The sequence below is a fragment of the Colias eurytheme genome, chromosome 15 (genome assembly GCF_061535395.1).
Source record: "Colias eurytheme isolate Ceu_HAF_F1 chromosome 15, ilColEury1 Martin Lab GWU primary, whole genome shotgun sequence".
Lineage (NCBI taxonomy): Eukaryota > Metazoa > Arthropoda > Insecta > Lepidoptera > Pieridae > Colias > Colias eurytheme.
The window spans coordinates 3,826,157-3,852,305 of record NC_142994.1 but is presented as its reverse complement, the minus strand read 5'-3'; the positions used below and the strand labels follow the sequence as shown (position 1 = coordinate 3,852,305).

The window sequence follows — 26,149 nt, the reverse complement described above, 5'->3', positions numbered from 1 at the left end:
TTGCTTTTTAAACGCTAATTGTCGAGTTTCCACACTCTTTTAGTTCTCGAGATATTGCTTAAAAAATAAAAAGCTTTGGTTATTATTTAAATTTATATTCAAAATCAATGAATGATGTATGTTTATAATAGGTATATTAGTTGTCTAAATTATTAAATAATGACATTATCTTTGAATATTATTATACTATTATGAATATTTGTACTTTATAAATATAATAATTACTCACAATCCATAACGACACTTTAGAGGAACAAAAAACGCTTTAAAACATATTGCACACTTCGTTATTACACTACTAGGATACATATTGAATAGTCATGAATGGAATCCGGTTATAATTGCAACAATCACAGCACATGTAAAATAATATCATATGAATTTAATAATAAAATTTTAAAATACACAGGTCACAATTTTGTTGACATATTATTGCCGATTATCATATTTTAATTCAAGTCTAGACAGGTGTCACTAATTATTATTTATTGACGTCCCTCAAATTAATTACTGCGACGTGTTATTAATAAAATAATAATCGAACATTAAAAATAAAATATCATTAAAGCTCTTTAAATAAACGCATGATGCAGTTTGATTTAACGCTTCAATCATTATTTATATAAGCTGTTTTTATTTGTGAGCTTATTATCATAATATACTATTAATGGTATTTTCGAATTAGCATTATAATGCTTAGGTATAAAGTCACGATTATCAAACATAGGCCATCCATAAAGCACACTAATTGGCATGTTTAGCATCTTAGATATCAAGAATGAGAAGAACGGACAACTATGTGAAATTATACGCTTTCTTAACAGGAGAGAGTATCCGCGAATATTATCAACGAAAGTGTTCGGCGACTTACCTATGATTTAAATACAAAACACAATCACATAAATCACAGAGTTCGTTCACAGTTCACGATTCGACGACAATGGAACTTCTAAGTTCGGTCTGCGCTAGTGTCAAAGTAACACTGAGCGGTAAACGGAAGAAATGCGTGTGCGCGCCCGCTCAGGCCACTAACACAGAAACCACGAGCGTTCGCCGTACAAGCTTCAATCGGAAAGATATCGCAGCCGATCTAACACCCCACACAATACCTTTATTAAGGTTAAGGATAGTAATCGTAGCAAAAAATGAACATATTTTTCGGTAAGTGATTTGTTGCGAGGTAAACGCTAATTGTGTCGAAAGAAACAATGGGAACGTGTGAGTTTGAACTTTCTGTTAGCGAGTTTGGAGAAATGTGTCTATAAATCGATCAATGTTGTGAAGCAAATTGAACGTAGCTCGTAACAAGTGTGTAAATTTTTTAAAATCTAAATCCCATTACCGCACATTACTGTGAAATTAATAATTAATATTCATTAAATTAAATTAACTCATTTTTTAAATCTTTCATAAGTATTTATTATAAACGTTAAAATAACAATCATAAAAGCTGAAAGAACATAAAAATATTTGTACAATGCATAAATGAAAATGCTCAAAGTAAATCTTATTCTTAACATTTAATTTCCTTTAGCTCTAGACTAGTTTGCTAATATTTATACGCGCTAGTTCTTAGGTACTCCAAGATCATACTGGTTTTCTTAGAAAGCTATCGTCTCTTTATATAATACGTCGTATACTTGGACATCGGTAAAGTATACAAGGCACATATATACGAACAGTTCGAATAAATATGTTACTATTATTCAAGGAACTAACGATGACGTATGTTCAATGAAACTTAGCCTTTTCTATGGCCATTTAATAATAGTATTCAAGTTTGCTTTTGTTATTATGTTTTCTTTAGACATGACGTGTTGTTTTAATTGTAAAAATTCTTAGATTATGTTACTTTTCAGGAAACTTAACGTTCTTCAAGACCTTTAGATCGTCGTAAAAAATAGATACCAATTTTTCTGACCGATTAGACATTAAATATGTACTAATATTAAGAAGATATTAACCTACTGGCTAATGGTTATAATATAACACATACTAATATGAAAATAATTATAAATATTGCATCGTTTATTACATATAATACGTAGTATAATTAAATAGATTTCAATAAATATTAAAGAGTAGGAAAAGCAAAATTGGTTGTATTTTTTTTGTTGTAAATATTATTTAATTACATTAATTACTCTAATTGATAATTACGTATAGAGAGTTAAAACATTCTACGGATAACTCTTTAATTTCCTCTTTATAATTAAAAAATATATTGTTATCTAATTACTCGTATTAGGTCGTATTACTGTTTATGTCATACGATTTTTTTTATCTGTGGAAATATTTTTCATCACATTTTTAAGCAAAGAGGTGGTATTTTATCACGTACACTTTTTGCAACAAATTGGTATCGAACTATGCCTATAATTGCTCTACATTTCACCCGCCAACACTAAGGGCTGGTTTTGTTTTAAGAGCAGAATACGTATCAACTTCGCACGTTCGATCCATGGATGGACGCTAAAAACAATTCGTCCCTCGATGCTTTTAATAACACAATTAAAATATCGAGTTTCGGGAATGTTATGACAGACGTACGGGTTTCATTTTCACAGTGCATTGAATGGCACGGTTATCAAAGCGTTTTGAATTTTTATCACTATTTTTATTGCCGTACGTGACATCGGAATCATATCGGCCAAAGTAAAAATTTTTGCTGATACCCTGAAAAACATTTTTCATGCAAAGTATCGTCCGATCTGCTTTGCATCGAAAATATTCCTGTTATTTGTGAAATTGTTTTTAATTTTCCGGCTTATTTTTTACTACATTGAATATTTCCGATAGCTTTGTAATTGATATTGGAAATGCTGATCTGTTCTAAAAGTGATAAATTTAACAACGTAAGTTTTATTCGTTGTTTCTCTAATAGGTTTTTAAAGGTATATGTTTGACTTATTTTTCTGAGTACATTTGTTACGGACAAAGGAAGTGTCGGGTAAACTTTTAGATTTGTATTATCAAAATAAATGAGTAAAGTTTGGACAGTTGGACAGCTATGTCCTTCGCGCTCGAAGAAAGGCTTGGAGCGACATTGTCATCGCGTAAACAATTAACACTGAATAGAATAAGTCCTTTGAAACAGTTTAGATAACAGAATTGAATGCAAGGAGTGAACTTTGACAAGGCCTTCCACTTTTGTTCTTGTTATTGAATATTATTTAACATTTAGAATATTCTGAACAGTTGGTATTAAAGTGATTTATTATAGTAATTGATGGGGATAAGTAATTAGGACGAAGGTTTTTGTATATCACGTAACAAAAATAAATTGAAATGGAATGGAAATGAAATTCACTTCACATTTGTTAGGTATCCATAAACATTTTTAATAAATTTACCGAGAAAACAAGTGAAAATTTGCTGAGAAAGTTAAAAACATTGTGGTCATTATTCAAGCGTGCAGTTATTGTTCCAAACATTTTCTAAAGAATTTTATTTTATAAAGTACGTGCAGACAAATACGATAGTTTTTTTCTATTCCATGTCCCCCAAAAGATTCACATATTTCTCCATCAACAAAAGGCAATTTCGCGGTTCGTGGAAACCGTGAAAACGATTTATGCAACTGAAAATGTTTACCTGCTTTGAATTCTAAATGAAACTAACACAACAAATACTTGAATGGTTTGTTTGACGCTTCTTTTGGTTATATAAATTTAACAGAATTCTGCTATGACACGGATATTTGTACGTTTTAATTACATGTGTAAATAAGTATCTAGGTTTATGGGCGCCATTCTCACATAATCTTTTCTTGTCTTCTACGGATTTTAAACATTGTCCTAAACCTAAGGGATCCAATTTGTAACTTATAAGTTACCTATGTTTTATAGCATTGATATTTATATCTTAAAATTTAGATAAGTTAGCGAATTTATTAGATTGGTTAAGTACTATTTTTAGTTTTTAATCTTATTTTGAAATGAATTCAATTTCTATCGAATAAACAGAGATATGCAATAACGAAAACACAAATATGCACTACAGCGTTTACAAGAAACAGCTGAATAAGATCAGCAAAAGGTATAAATATCCAGTCGTTATTTAAATAGACCAAACTCGCAGACCACGTCAGAGTCCAAGTAATTATTTGTTGGGATTGATACGTACATACAATTTACATTTGCAGTTGCGAACTGTTAGCAGAACTTTGTACTTTATTGGTGTTGCTGGCTTCGCAGATTGCATGATTATGTTTGTTAATGTATGTGGTACATTGATCTTGGATATAACGGGTGCATTATTTATTTGGTGGCAGCTAATTTAAATCGGCTTGTTCGGTACTGGATTTCGTGTGGGTTGAATGCAGGAAGTATTTCTTAAAACTTATCAATAAAATATTACTGTATTAGCTGTTCATGATGAACCAAAAGTATATGCAGTTGATAATTAATATGTATGACAAAAAAGTATTAGGTAATTATTTTTAAGTATTACAGGTTAGAAGTCAAATATTCAAGGATTTTTTTTTTAGAATTGAATTCATTAATACTTGGAATACCCAGGTATGTTTTTAGTGTATGATTCATGATTTTAAGTGGGTAGGTATTATACAGTAAAAAAATAAGGACATATGTTTCATGGTAAATAAAATCTATGGTTTGTTAATTATGTTTTTCGTTCGGCTCACAGTGATTGAGGGCATTTAAAATCTATTAGAAAATCTTTTATTTCAAAAAGAATACCCATGCATTTCTGCTCATAAACCTCACTAGGCGTTGAATGCTTGAAGAATATTAAATTAAAATAAATGGTTCATGCGATTTGAGATTTTAGCTTTACGTACAGAAATAAATTGACGGTGATTTCATAAAGTTTTAAGTTGAAAACACATGTCACATATAATTAATTAAATATTGAACTATACCTATTATCTAAGTACTATAATAAGTTCTTAGAACGTTGTGTCATTCTATGTAGTGCTAGACAGCGCAGCAGTGTCTCAATTAGCTAACAAGTTTACAAGAAAATTATTCTGACTCACGGCTCTGGCTATTGGTGATCATTTGTATTTAAAATGTCGCATTTTATTAAGATTCGTAATGTCTTTTTCAATAAGCTATTGGAAGTTTTCCAAGCTTGTAAATTATATAAAACACAAGATCTTAAATAAATAAATAATAAATAAATAAATAAATATATATTATAGGACATTATTACACAAATCGACCTAGTCCCACAGTAAGCTCAATTAAGGCTTGTGTTGTGGGTACTAGGCGACGATAAATATAATATTTAATAAATACATATATAGATAATAACACCCAGACCCAAGAACAAATAATTGAGTTCATCACACAAATATTTGCCCTGACCGGGGATCGAACCCGGGACCGTCGGCTCAGTAGGCAGTTACATTACCACTGCGCCAACCGCGTCGCTTAAATACACTATTTCTTTTATCTACAAAGCAACAGAATAAAAACTATTTATCTTTCGATCACGACATTGTTGGTATTATTGTATAATGGGATTTATTGATCCTAAAAAAACCCTTTTGCTGTCAAACGGCACAATAATAATCTTGTTAACAGTTCATATGGAATGTCGAGTGATTTATTAAAACAACTATCATTCATTTACAAAGAAAACGTTTTTATAAAAATCATTAGATGTAGAATAATTTATAATTACTAGAATGTATGTGCATAATTCTAATTTCCTTATATGGTGTAGAAGTGCAAAATGCATTAATTTCTTGGGAAAATGTTGTAATATAATAAGGACATAATAGGACTAACTTATGACAATTATGTTGATGTTAGATTACATTCTTTGTGTTTATATTAATTAAAATTTTCCGGTATTAGTTGAGCATAGTCATATATATTCGTAAAAAATAATTAATGGCCTTATTTTGCCGTGATTTTTTTTATTCAAAGACTGACTAAACTGAGATTCTGTTCCATAGTTTTCCATATAGAAACCATTACTTACCTATCGCTTTAAGTGTTTGTAGAGCCGGGATGGGATATAAGATATTTTTTTCTCTGAATTTCAAAGGAAATCTAAAAAGGTAATAAGCGTTTGCGTAAAATATACCTACTTATATGCATTCTATTTAAACTATAGAGGAGGGAAAAACAGGAGTAAGAACCCTAAACCGGCACATTCCATGATAATCACAAAAACTTACTGCACATATATTGTCTGTAAGCGGTTTATTTATTTATGTAACCATTTTTATTTTCAATCTGTGAGGGTGTGATAACTTATTCGCATCTTTTTGAATTATATTAAAGTCCCACTTCAAAATCATATCAATTTGTTGCTATTCATTTTATGCTAATTTTATTGCGAACTAAATAAATTTTATCCAGGTGTAAAGGTGTATGAAACCATAAAAGAAACACTGTATATAAATTGTGATGCTGCTTATTTTGTATCCAAAACTTTTCTCGAACCCTACATAATGTATTTCTTATTTAAAATTTTGAAACTTTTATAAATAGACACATATTACGTACTTATTTGAACAAACAAGTAAAGTGCAGTAAGTAATTATTAAGTAATTATTAGTTCTGTTATTAACTTGCAATAATTAATCTATTTTTGAGGACCTGTAATAAAATTTTTGGTTAAGGGTCGAATAAATAAATCTATTTTTTCGATTTTTTTACAGCTCAAGATAAAAAAATATCTTCATAGCAAGAATTATACTTTTTTTTAAATATATTTTGTAACTTTTGAAGTTTCTGCAGTGTTCATTGAAACAAATTTAAATTAAATTTATTACTTTAAGTGCATGAGCTATTTTACAGAATTATGGATTCGACCTTAACATGCTTTAATAATTAACGGTACACAAATTTCTAAATCATGAAGATAAAATGCAATAACTGCCAAATAATTTTGTAAAAAATTCACACCGTCATATTTATTATACACTCAAGATAAATAATTTTGTAATTTCAGAAAGAATGTTATTGATTTGTTATGAACTATTTAGCTCTAAACTATCACTAAAACTTTAAAGCTTGTAGAAAATATTTGTAAACACCTTATCTGAATAAACACATAAATACAATAAAATAAAGCACAACTAACCCAACCGTTTAACAGCCTGTTTTAGTATTATTTCTCAACAGATAATATTTAAGGAGAATTTATTATCACTTTACACATCTAGTCAGCCAAGTGTAAATATACTAGCACAGATAATTAATATACAGTTCGATTCAAACTTAATGGCGGTTCGGAAGTTAGGTGCAGGTGCGAGTGCGCACAGGTCCCTTAACGTCCAGCTAATATCTAAAATTGTTTTCTGGGCATCGTACGATGTTCCGAGCCGTCATTAAGTTTGAATCGTACAATACTAGTGAATCGTGGACGCAGTGTGTGACAGTAAGACATCATTAGCTCGCATCCTTCTAAGGCCAATTAAAACAATTTCGGTACAATAGTTGCGTTTCCGGTTCACAGTGACATTAGCTGTAAGATCACATTTCTGCACACGAGACGTGTGTTGTTGTTACAGTGTCTATGAACTCTACAGGTTAATGTTATGTCTTTGCAACTATGTATTAATTGGTAAATAACAAGGATCGTATAAAATGATTTATTTTAATTTTTACCTATGCTAATATTATGAAGAGGAAAGTTTTAACATTTCATTCGATTCGTTTCGATATTGGATATATTTAAAAAACATAAAAAAATAAATATTAATTAGTTATATTCTTATATTCTTAAAACAGCAGAACATCGATTACGAAATATGAATGTTTACAAATGCACAAATGTATACGCGTTTTCTTTTTCTACCATAGTAGTCGTAGAAGTGAAAATCATATTGGTAAAATTGCACTTTGTGGTACTACACCATTACACTATTGTTTTTTGGTTGGAAAAAGTTATTGTTTTCTTTCACAAAACCACAGACAGCTAATGGCGTGCAGTTTGTTTAGAGAAAGTATTGAAAAAGTTTACGATTTTTAATCCATGGATTAATTAAATACATGAATGGAGACTTATGAGTTGTAAGAATAACGTTACGTGCAAATCTGACGTTATTAAAAACTTTAATCAATTGTATTATGACTAAAAGCGTAATTCTCAGTTTTAATTACAACGAAATGGATCTTACACAATGTTCACTGTCATTACCAATTACAAAAGATCAATAACCCGCACGAACCCGACCAGGTCCAATTGTAAATTGTATTAATATACGAAAAATAATTGTCGAGAGTAAAGGTGTCCTAACTATGAAATTATGTAAATCGCGATACGGTTTCGCAGCAACTATTTCACATGTGAATTTCACAATAGTTTAACCTTCTCTACGGGTTCGTACGTGACGTTATTTGTCGTGTTTTAATTAGGCTCTTATGATCTTAAGTTTTGCCAAACGTAGTCGTTAACGCTTTATAAGTTACAATTTCTGTGTGACAAAATTTAGGTCTTGTAATTAAAAGCCCGTAATGAAATTTCACTGCTAAAGTTATGCTAGTCGAAAGCTGCGTAATTTGCTTTGTGGCTTTGGTATTCTGTTCGCTAATGTATGCTTATTGCTTACATAGTTTCCTTGTTTTAAATGTGTTGTTAAAAGTTAATAAAGTCGAATAAAGACTTTGAAAACACATTATAGACTCATTTTACCTTCCATTTACCTTCCATTCAATTCGTGAAGCCTTAAAAATTACTCGAATTCTTAAGTTGCCAAAGAATGCATGTCCGTATTTGCTTTAAAATAATAACAATATTTTTAAAGTTCACTGTAAATTAGAAAAGCTTCTGTTAAAAACATACATTGAAAGTCTGGTCTGGTACAAAGTAAAATGTTATTGCACTGCCAGCAAAATAAAGTCAAAAGAAAACAATGGATACAAAGATTGAATGCTATTTGCGCTTGGCTTATTTTAACGTTTACTACACACGTTTTAGAGCGCTTTGTAAAAAGTTCCTTATTCCGAATTTATAACTTTCGTACGTTTAAAATTTTACATATTTTTGATAAACATAAAACCGACGTTCACGTTTATGTAGGCAGAAAAGTTATATGTTTTGGTAAAATATTGCATTCCCAAATTTAAATTGTGTTAATAGCAGGCTCCAAGGAGATGTTCGTTTGCAAAAATCGCGGACCTAAATCTGACTTCTGATATTTATTTATTTATTTATTTATTTATTTATATAAGGCACAGTTACAGGATATAATCCAAGAACATTTACATCAACTTACTAAATTAAACAATATTAAGATTACGACCCAATTAAAACTGCACACAACATTTAAATCATTACAATAACATAAAAAAGTGAATACAGTAACTACATACCATCATTAATTATTATCAAGTCAAATGTTTTATCAATATATCAGTACTCATTAATTAAAATAACAAAAATAATTTAAATTAATTATAAGTGTTAACTTGAATTTTATTCATCATTTAAATTAATATCTATTTTATTTCTAAATTGATACAAATTATATAGGAAAATATCATTATTGGCACAAATCTCATTATAAAGCCTACACATTCGGATCAAAGGGCTGTTCTGAGAGACCATGTTTTTTGTAGTTGGCAAGGCAAATAATTTATAGGACCTTTTGGACCGACTTGGAACATTAATATTTATTTCATCTAATAAATTCTCATGCAGGGCACCATTGACAATCCTGTGAATATAACAAAGATCGGAGTTAATCCTCCGATTCTTTAAACTTTTCATGTTAAATTTTAAAAGTCTGTCATCATACTCCTTAATACTATTTCTTAAACCTAATCTAATACACAATGATCTTACAAATCGTCGCTGGATTGCCTCAATTCTATCAATATGTATATTATATATTGGTGACCATACCGACGAACAGTATTCAAGGATGCTTCTTACAAGAGAGTTATAAAGAATAATCCAAGAAGATGGACATTGAAATGGTTTGGCAACTCTGAGTATAAAGCCCAGAGCTCTGTTTGCTTTGCTACAAATGTGGTCATAATGGTTTCTAAAGGACAATACCGAATCAAATATTACTCCTAAATCTGATACCTGATCAACTCTTTATACTTACTCATATATTGTATAGATCCCAGACATCCTATAGACAGATGTTGCCAACCAGTTTTGTGGTCCCCCTGCCCGCACCCCGGTAATTAAATATGGCATACAAAGAAAAAAATAAAAATTTCCAAAACATGCCGTGTGGGGTATCAAATGAAAGAGCTTATTGAGTAGATCACGAATATATAGCATACTATATACATTTCTTACACTTTCTCTAAGATTTTTTAGAAAATTTACGAAAATGGTCCATTTTTGAGTTAACTTTAAACCACTATAGATTGAAAACTCATGAATATATTTTTTAAATTATTATTTTAAATAATTAACAATAGTCCATTGTTTATGATTCAATAGTTCGTAATATAATATAAGTGAGCTATGTGGTGGATTTGATGAAAATAACTATATACTATATGAACTTGAAAATATACTCGCCATCTTTGAATGCTCCCCCCACTCCCCCATGCAACTATTTCACTGTACGAAATATTGAATCGTAAACAATGGACTATTGTTAATTATTTAAAATAATAATTTAAAAAATATATTCATGAGTTTTCAATCTATAGTGGTTTAAAGTTAACTCAAAAATGGACCATTTTTGTAAATTTTCTAAAAAATCTTAGAGAAAGTGTAAGAAATGTATATAGTATTCTATATATTCGTGATCTACTCAATAAGCTCTTTCATTTGATACCCCACACGGCATGTTTTGGAAATTTTTATTTTTTTCTTTGTATGCCATATTTAATTACCGGGGTGCGGGCAGGGGACCACAAAACTGGTTGGCAACATCTGTCTATAGGATGTCTGGGATCTATACAATATATATCAGAAGTCAGATTTAGGTCCGCGATTTTTGCAAACGAAACTCCACTGAGAGTCCGGTCTATAAAATGAGCACATAATAAATCTAGCTGTACACTTTTTTTGTCAATTTTTATTTTTCGAATAAGTATTAGTACGGATGCCTCATGACTCACGGTGCAGCAGTACACTATAAAAGAAAAACAAATGCAACGAAGAAATGCAATCGACCGAAGAAGCTATATTTAGAACTAAAATGGAATATTTTGAACCCTGCCTGGGATATCACAGTTCACTATCGTGCAAAGAGCCTTTTAAATGTTGCAAAGCCCAACCTTTTTGGTCTTTTTGCATTTTTAGACATTTTTCTTTTTCTCGTTAGCGTAACCTTGGTTTAAATTATTTTAAACGCAGTTATGATATATATCTGTCTAATTGTATCCTTATCCGGTGATGGTATTGCAAAATGGCTTTTAGTGCATATTCAAATAATGTTAACAAGATGATACACGTGTAGATAAACTATAATGAATTAAAAACCTACGCAACTTTTCAGAGAAATCTCATAAACTAGCTGATGTATCTAATATGTATGACTTATACGTTTTTGGTATATATTATGTTATTTTTTTCTCAAAACCGGAGTTAAGTAATATAAAGGAGTGGGTGTTGTGATTACTTCGCCTGATTTTGCAGTGGTGTATAATTACTAATTCACTGTCAAATCGGGAAACGAGAATGAAGAAAGAGAGAATGCACTTTATTTTTGCGTGCATATAGGTATCCTTCCTTAGCTAGTGTCCGTCGAGTTGGGATATATTGGTACAAAAATGTATGTAGTTTATTAGGTAGTTATTATAGGATATTATGTGTACGAATTCTTGAAAGTAAAATAACATGCCATATCGATGTGCTTTCAAAAGAGGGAAAATATTGGTTGCAAAAATATTAAAATACTAATTAAATATAATATGAATAATAATGGATCAGTGCATTTGTAATAAGATTGATAAAAATATTTTCTATCGCAATCTCCTTACATTCTCTCTTCAGTCAATAATCTCCTCAGATCTTGATTGATTGAATAATGAATTATCGTTTTCATAGAATACCTACATAGTGTAAACAGTAATGTATCTTAAGACCACGAATTTGCTATTAAGAGAAGGACAATAGTTACATAAATAAACACACGTTAACTTGATAGACCATTTTATTTTATACAAACAATTTATTTTTCAATATATATACCGCTTTAAATCAATATAAACGAGCAGAATCGGCATTGACCGCTCAAATTCAATTGATATCGGTTTCATTGACGATTTTATTCAAATATTCAAATTATTTATATGCAAATATTAATAACTCTTTATATTCTATTGAAACGAATGCCTTTTAGGTAGGTATAGATTTGAAACATTGTATGTGATGCATATTTCTGGATAGGTACTATTTTTAACATAAATGTGACCATCTATCTATCTATAATGTAAACTGCAAAGGATGGTAAGATAAATTTTGCTACGGGTTATATCATTTGACACAGGTCAGTTTTTGTCCAGGTAAGAGCGGGTAGAACCGCGTGCACAAGTTAGTGTAATTATATGTACACTGAACAACATGGTTTCACATAATTTGGATTATACTTACATGCAATGGAGAGGTCAACGCATCTTAACAGTAAATCAGTGTTTCGTAAAAGTACGGTATCCTTACATACGACTTTTTTTTATAAATTCAAATTTTATTTCAAAATTGATGCGAAAGGCTATAAATTTTGTTTAATTTCAAAGTTTTTCATTATCAATTCTATTTCTATTAACCGTTAATGTTTTTTTTAAATACTTGCTTTTTCTGTACTACTATTATTTTTCTTCTTCGACGATTTATTTTCGAATAAGGAAAATTTATGCAATACTTACGACACTGAACATCTTAGTAAGTAGTAAATGATAGTAAATTATTTCCTTAAAATTACGAGTGTATGTAATGGTATTTTAATATGCTAATAATTATACGATAAGAATGCATTTTTCTCGTTGAAAAATATATAAAAATAATATTTAAGTGCATTTTCTTAAAGTAGGCCACAGTTCCTTGTTGAACATGGGGGCGGTGAAAAGTTTCATAATTTTATGTTTTTGTTTGTTGGCTGTGCAAGGTAAATAAATATTTAGTAGTACTAAAAATATTTAGGAATAAGTATTTCTTAAATATGCGTGCTGTTTCTGTCTTGCTAAAGTGTATCTCTGCATGAAGGGTTTTGTGTGCGTGTTAACAGACGATATAAAAACAATATTGCATTAAAATACGTTTTGTTTTGTATACATGCATAAAATAAATAATTGAAATATTATTGTATTGCAATTATTTTTAAATTTCCCTACATAATCTCTGCAATTTAGATATGTACATATAATTTTATTATTACATATTATGTAAACAAAACTACAATGTTTTATAACTTCAAATCAATTACAGATGCATTATGCCGACGACAGGTACGTCTCAGTCACCACGGGAAGATAGTTGGCGGCTACAACACGACAATCGAGAACTTTCCATACCAAGTATACTTGTTACTAAGAAAAGGTACAGATTACTTCCAATGTGGAGGATCCATACTCAACGATCAGAATATTCTGACAGCCGCTCATTGCTTGGCGGGGTTTGTATGAATAGTCCATTTTCTTAGCTCTTAAATTGTTGGAATTTTTCCCTCAACTCATCGTGATGAATTTCAATTTTAAATTCCTTTTCAATGAAAGTTTCAGATGTTATTTTAAGCCTTATTTACTCTTCCTAGAAGTTTACATTCAAAATGTTCCTTGAATGGAAAATGATCAACCCAGTTCTTTTATGCGTTTAAATAAAATGATGCAACATTTTCAATATTCATGACTCTACCGTATTACCTTTAGTAAAAATCCCTATAAGATTCTTTTACGACTACTAACTCCGATTGCGGCTTCGCTTGCGTTGTCTTAAACTTAACAAATTACATTCTTAAACCTTCCTTGAGAACCACGCTATCCTTTAGTGAAAACAGAATGAAATACGAGTTTTTGAGTTTATCGCGAACAGACGCGGCTTTTATAATATTATGTACAAACATATTCTTTTGCAATAAGTATATATGTATTAGCACAACTAATACTATACTGAACATTTCAGAATGCAAGAAGTCTTCGTTAGAGCGGGTAGCACAAATTCTGACGAGGGTGGAACAATGTATTCCACAACCAGTTTCTCCCAGCATCCACGGTATAACGCAAGGACCAGTGACTATGACGTCGGTGTGGTGACGCTTCGTCAGCGGATCCCATTGGATGGTACTAATATGAAAGCTGTGACGCTTGTGTCTAGAGGGGCTAGTGTTCCTGCAGGAGATAATGTTACTGTATCGGGGTGGGGAGCTACTTCTGTAAGTATGATACTGCAAATTCTTAATATCCTTATAGATATGCGTATATATGTATGTGGGGTGCATAATATGTGCGCGATAAAATGAATAATATGTAGAGAAGGGAGAATGTATAAATTATCGTATAATATTATCAAATTTTGGAAGGTTTCTGTTTAAACAATGTCGTTAGAAAGGACACTTCTTGTTGTTTTTTCAAGTTTCAATAAACAATCATTACTTACTTGATAATAATGTTTTGATTAATTCTGTTTTTGCTATATCTACCTACGGATATCATTAAAGAGATAGATAAAGAAAAATAATTCATAAATAATATGCTAAAAAATCGATCCCTACATATTCATAGTGTAAATATAAATTTCGTTTTTCTACCTCTAGTCTATATGTATTCATTCTTACAGGAAAACGGTCAAACAAGCAAGAATTTGATGGCTGTACAAGTGCCGGTCGTGTCCAATACTGACTGCAAAACAACGTATGGGAACAGCATTACGTCTAGAATGTTCTGTGCCGGTGTTCCGGAGGGCGGCAAAGATTCCTGTCAGGTAACTAAAAGTTGATAATAATAGTGTAAGGTATTTTTACTGTTTCGTGATTGTGAGAAATGCTATTTATTACTTTGTACATATATTTATGCATTCGTAGCAAGTCCTTTTTTCTTCATCAAAAGAAAACATAATAAATCTTAATATATATAAATCTCGTGTCACAATGTTTGTCCTCAATGGACTCCTAAACCACTTAACCGATTATAATAAAATTCGCACACCATGTGCAGTTCGATCCAACTTGAGAGATAGGATAGTTTAAACATGAAGGTACCACGGGCGAAGCCGGGGCGGACCGCTAGTAATATTATAAACCAGGGTATAAATGTATCGCATGTTGTAATGTTCAATGTTAAAGCAGTAATATCTTCTACTCTAGGGACCATAAATTAACTTTTCTCGCGTTCTTTTAAAGGCAAGTTTTTTCGATTTTACGGGTGAACTGCTAAACTGATTTGTACAAATTTTATTCGGAGCTTAAACAGCGGAAAGCTACTTTGAAGTGAGAGAAGCAAAAGCAAAATCGGAGTCCGTTCAAATACAAACTTTGTCTGGACTCTGGACGTCGCGAACTTCATTGAAACTCTTTTATACGGTGTTCATACAGTGATAATTGCGCTCCTCGCCATACTCTTGTATTAAGCTTCCCAAACATGGTCGCCGCCTTGCCGATACGAATATCGATCTCCGAATTAAGTGAGAGATTGTTCGACACGGTGGACCCTAGATAGCAAAATCTGTCGATTTCTACCAGTGGCATGCCATTCAGAGATATCGTTGACCCCGCAGGAGCTCCTTGTGATAATATAACTGTCTTGTTGGTATGTCCTTGTGATAATATAACTGTCTTGTCTTGTGGTTGTCTTGTTGAAGCAAACATCTTACTATTAAAACTAAGATGATAGTTTTCCAAGCTTCCATCTTGAGCATTCTTTTGTATGGGGCTGAAACCTGGACGTCGTATGCAAAACAAGAGCGTCGATTGAACTCCTTCTACATGCGCTGCTTACGCAAGATCTTAGGCATAACGTGGCAAAATAAGATTACCCACGAGAAGGTTCTTGAAATCGCACAGCTACCTAGCCTGACTACGATACTCAAACAGAGACGCCTTCGTTGGCTAGGGCATGTGTACAGGATGGAGCCTTCTCGATTGCCAAGACGCGTTATGCTGGGTGCAGTCGCCGATGCAAAGAGAGACATCGGGAGACCCCTGCTCCGCTTCAAGGACTGTGCAAAACGCGACATGGCTTCTTTCAATATTGATTATAAAAACTGGGAGAAACTCGCTAATGATCGATCTGATTGGCGCAAACTTGTTTCCGAGGGCTGCAGATTCTGTGACGAAGCGTGGTTCAGAGTACTCGCAAGCAAAAGGATGAAACGTCACCAAGCCGAAAACGAACCTGTTCCAGCAAACTTCCCCTGTCCGACCTGCGGAAAAGTATGTCGATCTCGCATCGGATTGTTTGGACACCAAAAGCATTGCTCAGGCATAGCACCATAAACCGTCTGTAATAGACGTATAGGCCAATGAATGAATGAATGAATTGCGCTCCTAATTATACCAGTAGCTTCTTAAATATCTTTAGCTATATGTTGACTAAAGTTACTCTGTCTAGATATTTTATGAGGCGTTTTCCTAATTCACTAAGTCAGAGATTTCTTCGAAGCAAAATTGTCGGAAAGAATATTTTTCTTTTTGTAATACTTTCTAATTGTTTAATTTATTATTATTCGTTGAAATTATGTGTTTAAAAGTGATTTGAAAGTTCTTCCACTAAAGCTTTATTCCGTTAGGTTTAACTATCCGTGAAAAGCTTTTTATATTCTTCATATTTAATTGAAATATTCCCTTATATTTAAACTTTTAAAATTTACAGGGAGATTCAGGAGGACCAGTTGTATTTTCATCATCAGAAAAACAAGCTGGTGTCGTCTCCTTTGGGATTGGTTGTGCTCGAGAGGGCACACCGGGTGTCTATAGTAACTTAGCTAACTCCGCCATCCGTACATGGATAAAACTACGTACTGGAGTTTAATTCGTAGTAATAGTACATTGAGATAATTGTAAATGAAGGGTAAAATCAAATTTGTGATTTCAACTTTTAATTGTGAGGATCGTTTAGATATTATAGTATGAACTAAAAGTGTTGATCATTATAACATTCATATTTATTATAACAAGCATACGTTATAATTTTAGACTATTGGTATATCCCGCCATTCGCAATTATCCTAAAGTACAAATACACGAATATAGACAAATTATACGTCCTGGCACATGACCTCGGCATTTAGGTAAATTAGGCACTTGTTATGGCACTGTTTACTCATTGCACGTTTGTTTTATGAAATAAATGTTACGTTGAATATATGTGATTTTATTTAAAGCCTGACCTTGGTACGTAAAAGTGTTATTATTGAAGGGCGGTGTGGTAAGCGGAAGAAATAGTTTTCCTAGTATTATAAAATAATTGAGTGTTTAGTGTAAAATTGAAAGGTGCAAAATGTTAAAAAAAACTCTACATTCAGACCTCCGCTTATGCAACATGATAGACACTTGGGCACTTGGAGATTAATATAAATGTAAAATTTCATATAGAATCAAAACATCGTTTTTGCATGAAAGAGGAAAAAATACACATTTTTATCAAATTTTCACATTATTGTTAATTATAAAATAAGATATTTAAATTGAATAACGTTTTAGTGTGGTATAAAAATGTATTGGCAATTAGAAAAATTTAACTGTAATTCCCGTTTCAACTCTACATAAATACGGTACGACCATAGAAATCTAAATTGTTATGTAGGTTTCTATGGGTACGACAAGATACGTGACAATAGTAGGTACTATATTTAGCATATAATACATTTTAGAATGTTATTCCATTCTCATGCCTCGATTGCACTTGCACTTAGAATTCATTTTCTGATATTGATCCGTGGGTAATTGTCCGACTTATATTAAGTGAACAGTAAATGGGTTGGAGTAAAGCCTTCATGCAATCTTAAATCTTAATGCTCTATTAGAATAAGTAATTTAATGTTATCATTTAAGTACAACGTTTTACTAATTTGACTGCAATTTAGTTGTTACTGCCTCAGTTAGGCTGGGCGTATCATAATTACTCTACGAATTCCTTATTTTAAATTGCATAAGAAAAGTCAAAGTCATAGTCTGTATATTTTTTCATGATAAAAAGTGTATATGAGCGCAAAAACGTGAGCCATTTTAGCATGACAATGGAACATACATACAATATACAGATTTTCCGATAATAATATAAAATCCGTAATATTTAAATAAGGATTCTATGACTTATTTTTGTTATTCAAAATATAAAGCAGTAATTGTCAAGGCTTTCTAAGAGTTTCTATGGAGAATTATTAATCTTCTTATTTTCTCATCTATGATGAACTGTTTTCATTCAAGGATTAAGGATTATGGATCTTTTGGATAATATTTATCTTTTCTAGGAAAGAAAGTAGATAAATAAAGTATAGAAAGTATATTTTATTTACAATTAAGTCTTGTAATTGCCTAAGGAGTCTGTTATTTATGTTGTTTATAAATATTGAAAATGCGTTTAGCTCTCCACAAGGTTCACACAAATCTAATGCAATCATAAATAACTTATAATTTATATTCAACCTACCTATTCTAATCTAAACTATATTTTCAATATTAAAATGTCAAATCCATGACCAGTTTTGCTAAGCTATTGGCTTAACTAGTGGGACGAATGATATCTTTCTTCAAAGGATTGGCATTTTAAATGCTACTGCATATAATCGATAACTGGTTCATATCATTACCGATTATTAAAATTTTAAAACGTTGCTCAACTACAGGTTACATTGCAAAATTACACAAATAAAAAAAAAAAACTGTTAATCCACGTGGAACTCCCCTCACTGAAATGAACTTTTGAACGCGATTGACAAAACTCAGAACAAATACTAACACGGAATCAGTTAGAATTTAAATGAACGCGATCTACAAAGTTCCGTTACTGAAAACTTTTTTAATTTCGTCGAAAAGAGCCAGGTGCTCACGTCACTTTCAATTCGACAGACAATATCCCGCCTGACAGTCCGCGATAAGACGTGGATTCCACCCTCCACGGAAATAGTAATCGCCTTTTTAATTGAGATTCCGTTGATTACATTTTCTTTCTGATTTATTATGCTTAATAATTGTAACAGGTATTAGAATGGGCACCTGGACACAAATTACGGTTTGATTAATGGCATTTTTTAATTAAAAAAACAGCGTGATTAAGCGTCCTGTAATACCTTATAATGGTTGTTGTTGTTGACGCAATTTGTAACATTGCCCCAAAAATGTTGTAACACATTTGAATGATAAATACATATGTGTCCTATTTATGTATAGTTATGGGCCTCATTTATTCAATTCAATAATTGCGTTTTCAACTTGCATATCAGCAAATTTAACAACGTGTCTTATATTTAATTAAATGAAGGGCTCACAGTACATGCCAACCTTACAGAACACATAGATAACCTTTTAACTCCTGTCAGTACACTTTGAATGCATTGAAGTGCTAACAACCTACAGGTTTACGTCGTGGGTTGTCTGCTTCTAACAAAATGACAAAACAAGCACTCCTTGCATTGACAGATGATGAAATATGAGACAACGTGAGTTACTTGCACAGTTACTTGCAAGGATTTAGATATATATCAAGTATATTAAGTGCAATTCAGTGATAACAAATACTGAAGTAAACTTTCGTGCATGTAATAAGAAATATCTAATTAACTCTGTATGCGCCAGTCTTTATGAACATTGAACACATAGCCCTAGGAATAAACGTCAAGCAAAAAAAATTTTTATAATTAGAGCTCTCAATAAAATTAATAATATTTTATTTCATTAACAAACATGAACATTTACTGAATAAAAAAAGAATATAGATTTTAAGAATTTATGAACATCACAATTCTTATTTCAATAATATATTAATAAAACAGGGTTCATTACAGAGCAATCTGTGTTGTGTAGATAAACACTGATTCAGTGGAAAGGCAAGATAAATGAAAACGTAATTAAGCAACAGGGAAACTTTTTAAGGGGCGCTAAAGTTATTCACGAGCATTATTTATTTCTTCCATTGGATAATCTCGTGATTTGTCTATACCTCTAAAAGTGAAAGTAATCAAGGTGAGTCGTAATTGGAAAGATACTTCAACTAGAAAATTCGAGAAAATTGTAAAGTTGTCCGGTGCCGACGTTACGAACCCTTTTTTGCCGCCTATTTAGCTAAACAACTAAACAAACCAATTTATATTCCTCGCTCATTTTGTAGAAAAAGTGAGTGTTTAAGTGCTCTATAAATCTCTCTTACTAAATACTCATTCTATTTCAAAGTTTATGCTGAAAATAAAAACGCCTTAAAACGTTTTATACAAAACGTAAACTCAAGAATTCTTCTTTATTAGGCCATAATGATTATCGTATTGACGTGGTGTTGAATAAATTTAATGTTCATTCATTAATAGTGAAGCAATATTCAGAAAGTAGATTCATTAAACGTGCCCTAAGAAGTCGCGGCTTTGAAATATCACTTTTCTTTCATTTTGCGCCGTAATTACCATGAGAGGAGTTATGCAAGGGTGTTCCACGCTCCACGTTGAAATTCTTTCATCCAATTTATATTTTTTCGAATGCACGTTTCGAGATCCCTTAGTGAATTTACCGCGACTTAATGGCTACTTGGTTGTACCGAATAAAAATGAATAATGCTGTTGTAAGCTTTTTTCATTTCGCTAACAACTTCGTATTGTACTTGAAATTGCGCGGAAAGCAGCTTGAAATAATGTGTTAGATAAAGACGGTGAAACAAGTTTTTGTATAAAGATAAGTTTATATTAAGGTAGGATTTTCCGCAAGCAAGCTATTTAAAGCTGCAGAGATATTACGTTTTATTATTTCTTTAGTTTTTACACTTTTAAATTGTATACTTCTGATTTTGTTTTTTTAAACACAACCTTACCAACATAGATAAGTCTTAAATTATAAATTTTCGTGAGCATTGTTTTTTATTTTGTATTTTTGGTATGGGATATAGGTGAAATGAATGAACGGCTTTTTTGTGACGAGAATGTTGAAAATATATGCAATTCAAAATTCAAATTCATTCAAAAGAATTTATTTATTTATTGCATTCGCTAATTATCGAACAAGAATTTCCAAAAAAATAATCTATGTTAAAAAAAGCATCATGACATTGAAACGGGTCCCGCACATTGTGCACATGTTTCACGAATAATCCACGCTATTAGAGCACCTACAAAATAGATGCACCTAAAATGCATGTACGTACTATTTGGAAAATTCTAACATAGAATTCCGAATGAACAACGCATACCGAACATTATTTCAACGTGAACGTAGTTTTATATCGAAAAACAAAATGGCTGTTCAATTTAAAAACCCGCGACGAAATAGACGAGGGATTTTATCAGGGCGATGAGATAAGGGATATAATTTCCTTTTCTAGACGGAATGATGACATTTTTTTATGAAATTAAAAGATATTTCTACCAAGCCTATTTCGTCATCGTGAAAAGGACGATTTGTAGATAATTTTGTGAAAGAAAGCATCGTGGACAATGATTTTATATCTCAGATCTTGTGATTATTTTCTTTATTGTTACAGTAAGTATTTGTTTATATTTAAAGTATGTAAGTTAAGTATATGGTCGCCCAGTTGTCGAATTAAAGGCATTACTACAGTACTAACTCTAACGATTCACACCTGCGTTCCACTGCACTTATTGTAATGAAATATGTAAATTAGATTTGGCGAACATTGTACTTCGAAAACAACAATATATTACGAATCATCGTGAGACTTGGAGGGATTGCTATAAAGAAATTACGTTCATATTGACTGGATATATCATATAACTATGATTATACCTATAGATTTGTACTTGAAAATAATAAAATATACATGTAGCACACGTTTCGTGTAATTTATGAATAACATTAGTCAAAACATAAGTTTTCATACATAAATTTAAGGGATGGAAAAAACGTCCAACATAAACGGATCAAAATTCTATCATTACTTTCCCAGAAATAATTTACTTGGTTTAAATAAAATTTATTTCTTTAAGATCTATATTCAAGTTTATTAATGAGCGCATATAAATTCTCCATAATATAACAGAAATAGATCAGATACGTTTATAAAGCGCGCTCTGAAAGGACCCCAGACTCTGTTTGGCACAAAGGGATGCAATTTGCATTACAATAAATCTATATTGAAGCCTTAAGAGTTCCCGATCGGTTTGAAAGCAGCGTTTTGAAACGCAATATATTTGAATGAAGTTTTCAATAATAATGCGTAAATCGTATATGTATTTTTGAAGAGATATTACAATTCAATATTCCCTGTATAACGTGATTTTCTTATCTTGTACGTGGAAGTTTACAAAATGCAATAAAGAAATATGGAATTGAAAATTTACTTTTCTTCGACTTGTCTTTACCTACTACTGCTTTTCTTAGAAATTGCGATCTCACATTCCTATTACCTCAAGTAAATTCAGTGGCATTAAGTCTAGTGAAACTTGAGACATAATTCACACCGATTCCGCAGTCCACACTCCATAAAGTAGCGCACTTCTATTAGTATATCGGCACTCAATTCGCAAGCTGGCATTTATGAATGACCAACTCGAAGCGTTTCCTAAGTCACATTACGAATGAAAAACCGCGGGATTGCCGTAATTGAAAATTCCCTGTGTAATATACGACTTGCAATTTCAGCCCACCCCTATAGGGCTGCTACATTTTTCTAACGATATTATTTAGCGCCACAAATTTTACCATTTTTCTTACAACCCTCAGTAACGCGAGCAATTTCATTATGATAATCTTATTTTACCCCGCATCACCTAAAGAGAATGTGCCTAAATTGGTACTTCAAATGAATAATAATACTCATTTCGATTACTGTCAGGTAAGTGTTTTGTGCGATAAGATAAAATGCGATATACTGGTTGTCGGCTTTTAATTAAATTAATATTTAGTCGATTCATATTTCAATATTTAACAGACTGAATAAATCGTAATTTCAAGTAAATTTTAGAGACACAACATAGCTAATGTTGAACAACACTTGAGGTTGTACATGTACAAAGTGTAATATGCGTGTGTGCATTGTTTTTTAATGATTTGGTTAATTCTGCAGTTCGTCGGCACATTTTTGAATAAACGATGAGTCTGCCCAATGGTAAAAAGTGTTGTAAACGAAGCTTGGCTTTTGCTTCATGTATTAAGATTCTCTTGAAATGACAGTATTTTTATCAATATTGTAAAAAGAACTCGATAACATAATATAAAACTACAGTTTTAACGTCGGCGTTACCTAGAGCTAGAGTAGTAATCAAAACATTATTACAGAAATATTAAAATCGAGCAGTAGCAGTTAAAATTCAATGGATTTAAAAGTTATTATTTCAGTACAATACAGTGTAATTAAATTTGAAGAAGTACAATAATTACCTAGATTATTTATCTCTGGTATAAGTTGAACTAATTAAGAAGGAGCTTAAGCTCGGGGAATTTGAATCCAGTTAAGCGAGTTTTAATAGGAAAGGCTTATTATGAACCAGATTGTAACAGAACTGCTGGAAGTCATTTATAAATATTATTTTAGCTGTGTAATTTATTATTTTAATTCTAGTCTTGGCTGCTTCTTGGTAGACTTTGAAGCTAAGATAATAATGGCACTTTTTAAACTGGTCTTTGATTACAAAGTTTTTTCTGTCCTATATCTATATCTATACTAATATTATAAAGTGGAAAGGTTTGTAATTATGTATGTATGTATGTATGGTTTTCACGCATAAACTACTGGACCGATTTCAAAAATTCTTTCACCATTAGAAAGCTGCATCTTCACTGAGCAACATAGGCTAGGTTTTATCCAGGAAATCCCACGGGAACGGGAACTATGCGAGTTTTTATTTGAAAACGCGGGCGAAGCCGCAGGCGCAAAGCTAGTGCAGTATAAAGTGAAAAGACAGAAAAATAGATTATTTTTAAAGAAACAGTTTTAATTATCTAAGACTGTCACAACAGGATGTTCCATGACCTGATTTTGAGTCAATATACATTACCACTATTATTGGTAAAACTTGGTAGGTATTAATTAATGTGGTAATGTGCTTGTAATGTGCGGAAATAGAAAAAATAATGTACTGTTTACTCATTATAATTATTATAAGTTACTTAAATTTTGATTGCAAAATTTTAATGTAATTGATAAACGTTATAAGGATTAAAAATACCTGTTACATTATAATAAGGATTTTGCAATCAAAAAAAAAAAATGCATTGCATTTGATAAATTAAATTAATAAAAATTTCCAACTGTAAGGAAAAACTTAAAGGTAACCTATACCTATACATATTGATTCTTTTGGAATTAAATTAATAATATTCTTTACGATTCGTGTATTCTACGTCCCGATTATTTCTGTCTTTCCTTGGATCGTGAACAAGTTTCATTTATTCATTAAATTTAATGCACGAAGCAATCGCCATTTTTGCTAAAACATAATAAATTCACGCGTGACCTGCATGCACACGTTTATTTATTATTTGTATATTTCTAACAATTATAGTAAATTATGTTGATTAATTTATATATTTACCTTTTCACCTCTTGATTAAAGGGAAAATTTATAATCGAGCAAACTATTATATTGCACTGGAAAATTGAGTATAGCAATTTGAGCATAATTAAAGTGTAACTATAATTTAGTACTAATAAGTTTATTTATTAAAATTACACGTTCCTAATATGATCTGCATGAACCGCTTTATACAAGGTATAATATACCTAGTAATAGTAAATTAAATTTGATATTTTAGTTTTAACTTAACTTATATATAGCATTCAAATGCTTTATAAATATAAAGTTGTGAGGCAGAAGACGCGGATTCAATTACCGGCTCGTGATCGAATTTTTTCTACTATTTAAAAATGAATAATAGTTTATCACTCGAATAAAAAAAAAACAATAAAAATTGTACCTAAAAAGGGTACGACATAATAGCCTGTCTTATCACTTAGTAGTGATCTATCTCTTTCAGCCAACTAGGACAAAAGGTGACAAGCATAATGATATTATTTTCGGGACGAGAATCGATAAAAGAAAAAGTGTAAAGATATAAAAGTGTTTCGTTTTATCTTCTAATATATATAAATCTCGTGTCACAATGTTTGTCCTCAATGGACTCCTAAACCACTTAAGCGATTATAATAAAATTCGCACACCATGTGCAGTTCGATCCAACTTGAGAGATAGGATAGTTTAAATATTTAGGTACCTACCACGGGCGAAGCCGGGGCGGACCGCTAGTATAAATATATAAATAAGGTTTTATGAAAAAACTTTAAAGACTTAATCCCCCTTCGTATTATTGAAAAGCAAAGCAGTTTATGCAATTCATTGTTTATGTAAATGGATGTAATGTCATTGCCACTAGCTGATTTGTTTTTCTGTTTGCTTGTTTGCACATGACTCGTAAATATTTGTAAACAAACATACATAAAAATATTGATCCTCATTGATGGATTTATTTGTATTTGTTTGTATTCGACACATAAATGACAGTTTAATGAAATCTTATATATAAAAATGAATCGCAAAATGTGTTGGTAAGCGCATAACTCGAGAACGGCTGAACCGATTTCGATAATTCTTTTTTTATTATATTCCTTAAAGTACGACGATGGTTTTTATGTAGAGAAAAGGTAAATATGTACCACGGGCGAAGCCGGGGCGGACCTCTAGTGTTCAATAAAATAAATGACTACTGATTAGTTCCATTCGCGTCAGGTTAATTTGGAAGTCATATATTATATACTTCGAAAGTAGATTAAGATTCGTTACAGATGAAGTTGTTAACAACCCCATAGAAGATCGTGGGATAGAGCATAGCATAAACAACATTATTGTTCGTTATTATGAGTTTTAAGACCAGCAATCCTGATTCAGACTTTAAATCTCTCTTAATATCATAGGTATGAGTAGGTAGGTAATATCCCATCAATCAACAGAATGTACATAAAATTCGATTAAGCAAGCACAACCATATGACACAAGATTTTTATAATTTAGATATTTAAAACGGTCACGGTCAGTAGGTACTCTTACTGAGAATTTATTTTGAAAACGTCGTCATAAATTGTATCAAAGCAGTAAACAGCAATCGCTAGCAGATATTTAATATCTTATTACAAATCCTAGATCGTGGGAAGTCGCAGCAACTCTCTAGGAA

The 26,149-nt window shown here is 31.4% G+C and overlaps 2 protein-coding genes across 7 annotated transcripts in view; one reads left to right on the top strand and one right to left on the bottom strand.

Annotated features, from left to right (window-relative positions):
* LOC149902189 (uncharacterized) overlaps positions 1-1,072 on the bottom strand; it is an 86,519-nt gene extending 85,447 nt beyond the window's left edge. For all 5 annotated transcript variants that reach the window (XM_090110411.1, XM_090110415.1, XM_090110412.1 and 2 more), the window contains exon 1: positions 872-1,072. The gene's annotated coding sequence lies outside the window, so the exon portion shown is untranslated. The remainder of the gene's footprint in view (positions 1-871) is intronic.
* Positions 1,044-17,169, top strand: LOC149902188 (uncharacterized). 2 transcript variants are annotated; one of them, XM_090110416.1, is made up of 5 exons: positions 1,044-1,161; positions 13,321-13,507; positions 14,014-14,263; positions 14,668-14,811; positions 16,698-17,169. In XM_090110416.1, exons 1-5 carry the CDS (start codon positions 1,146-1,148, stop codon positions 16,854-16,856), a joined length of 756 nt encoding a protein of 251 aa, XP_089966542.1. In that variant the 5' UTR covers positions 1,044-1,145; the 3' UTR covers positions 16,857-17,169. The 2 variants fall into 2 exon arrangements, with proteins under 2 accessions (XP_089966542.1, XP_089966543.1); XM_090110417.1 differs by lacking the exon at positions 1,044-1,161 and adding an exon at positions 12,946-13,000.
* Positions 17,170-26,149: the final 8,980 nt, after the last annotated feature.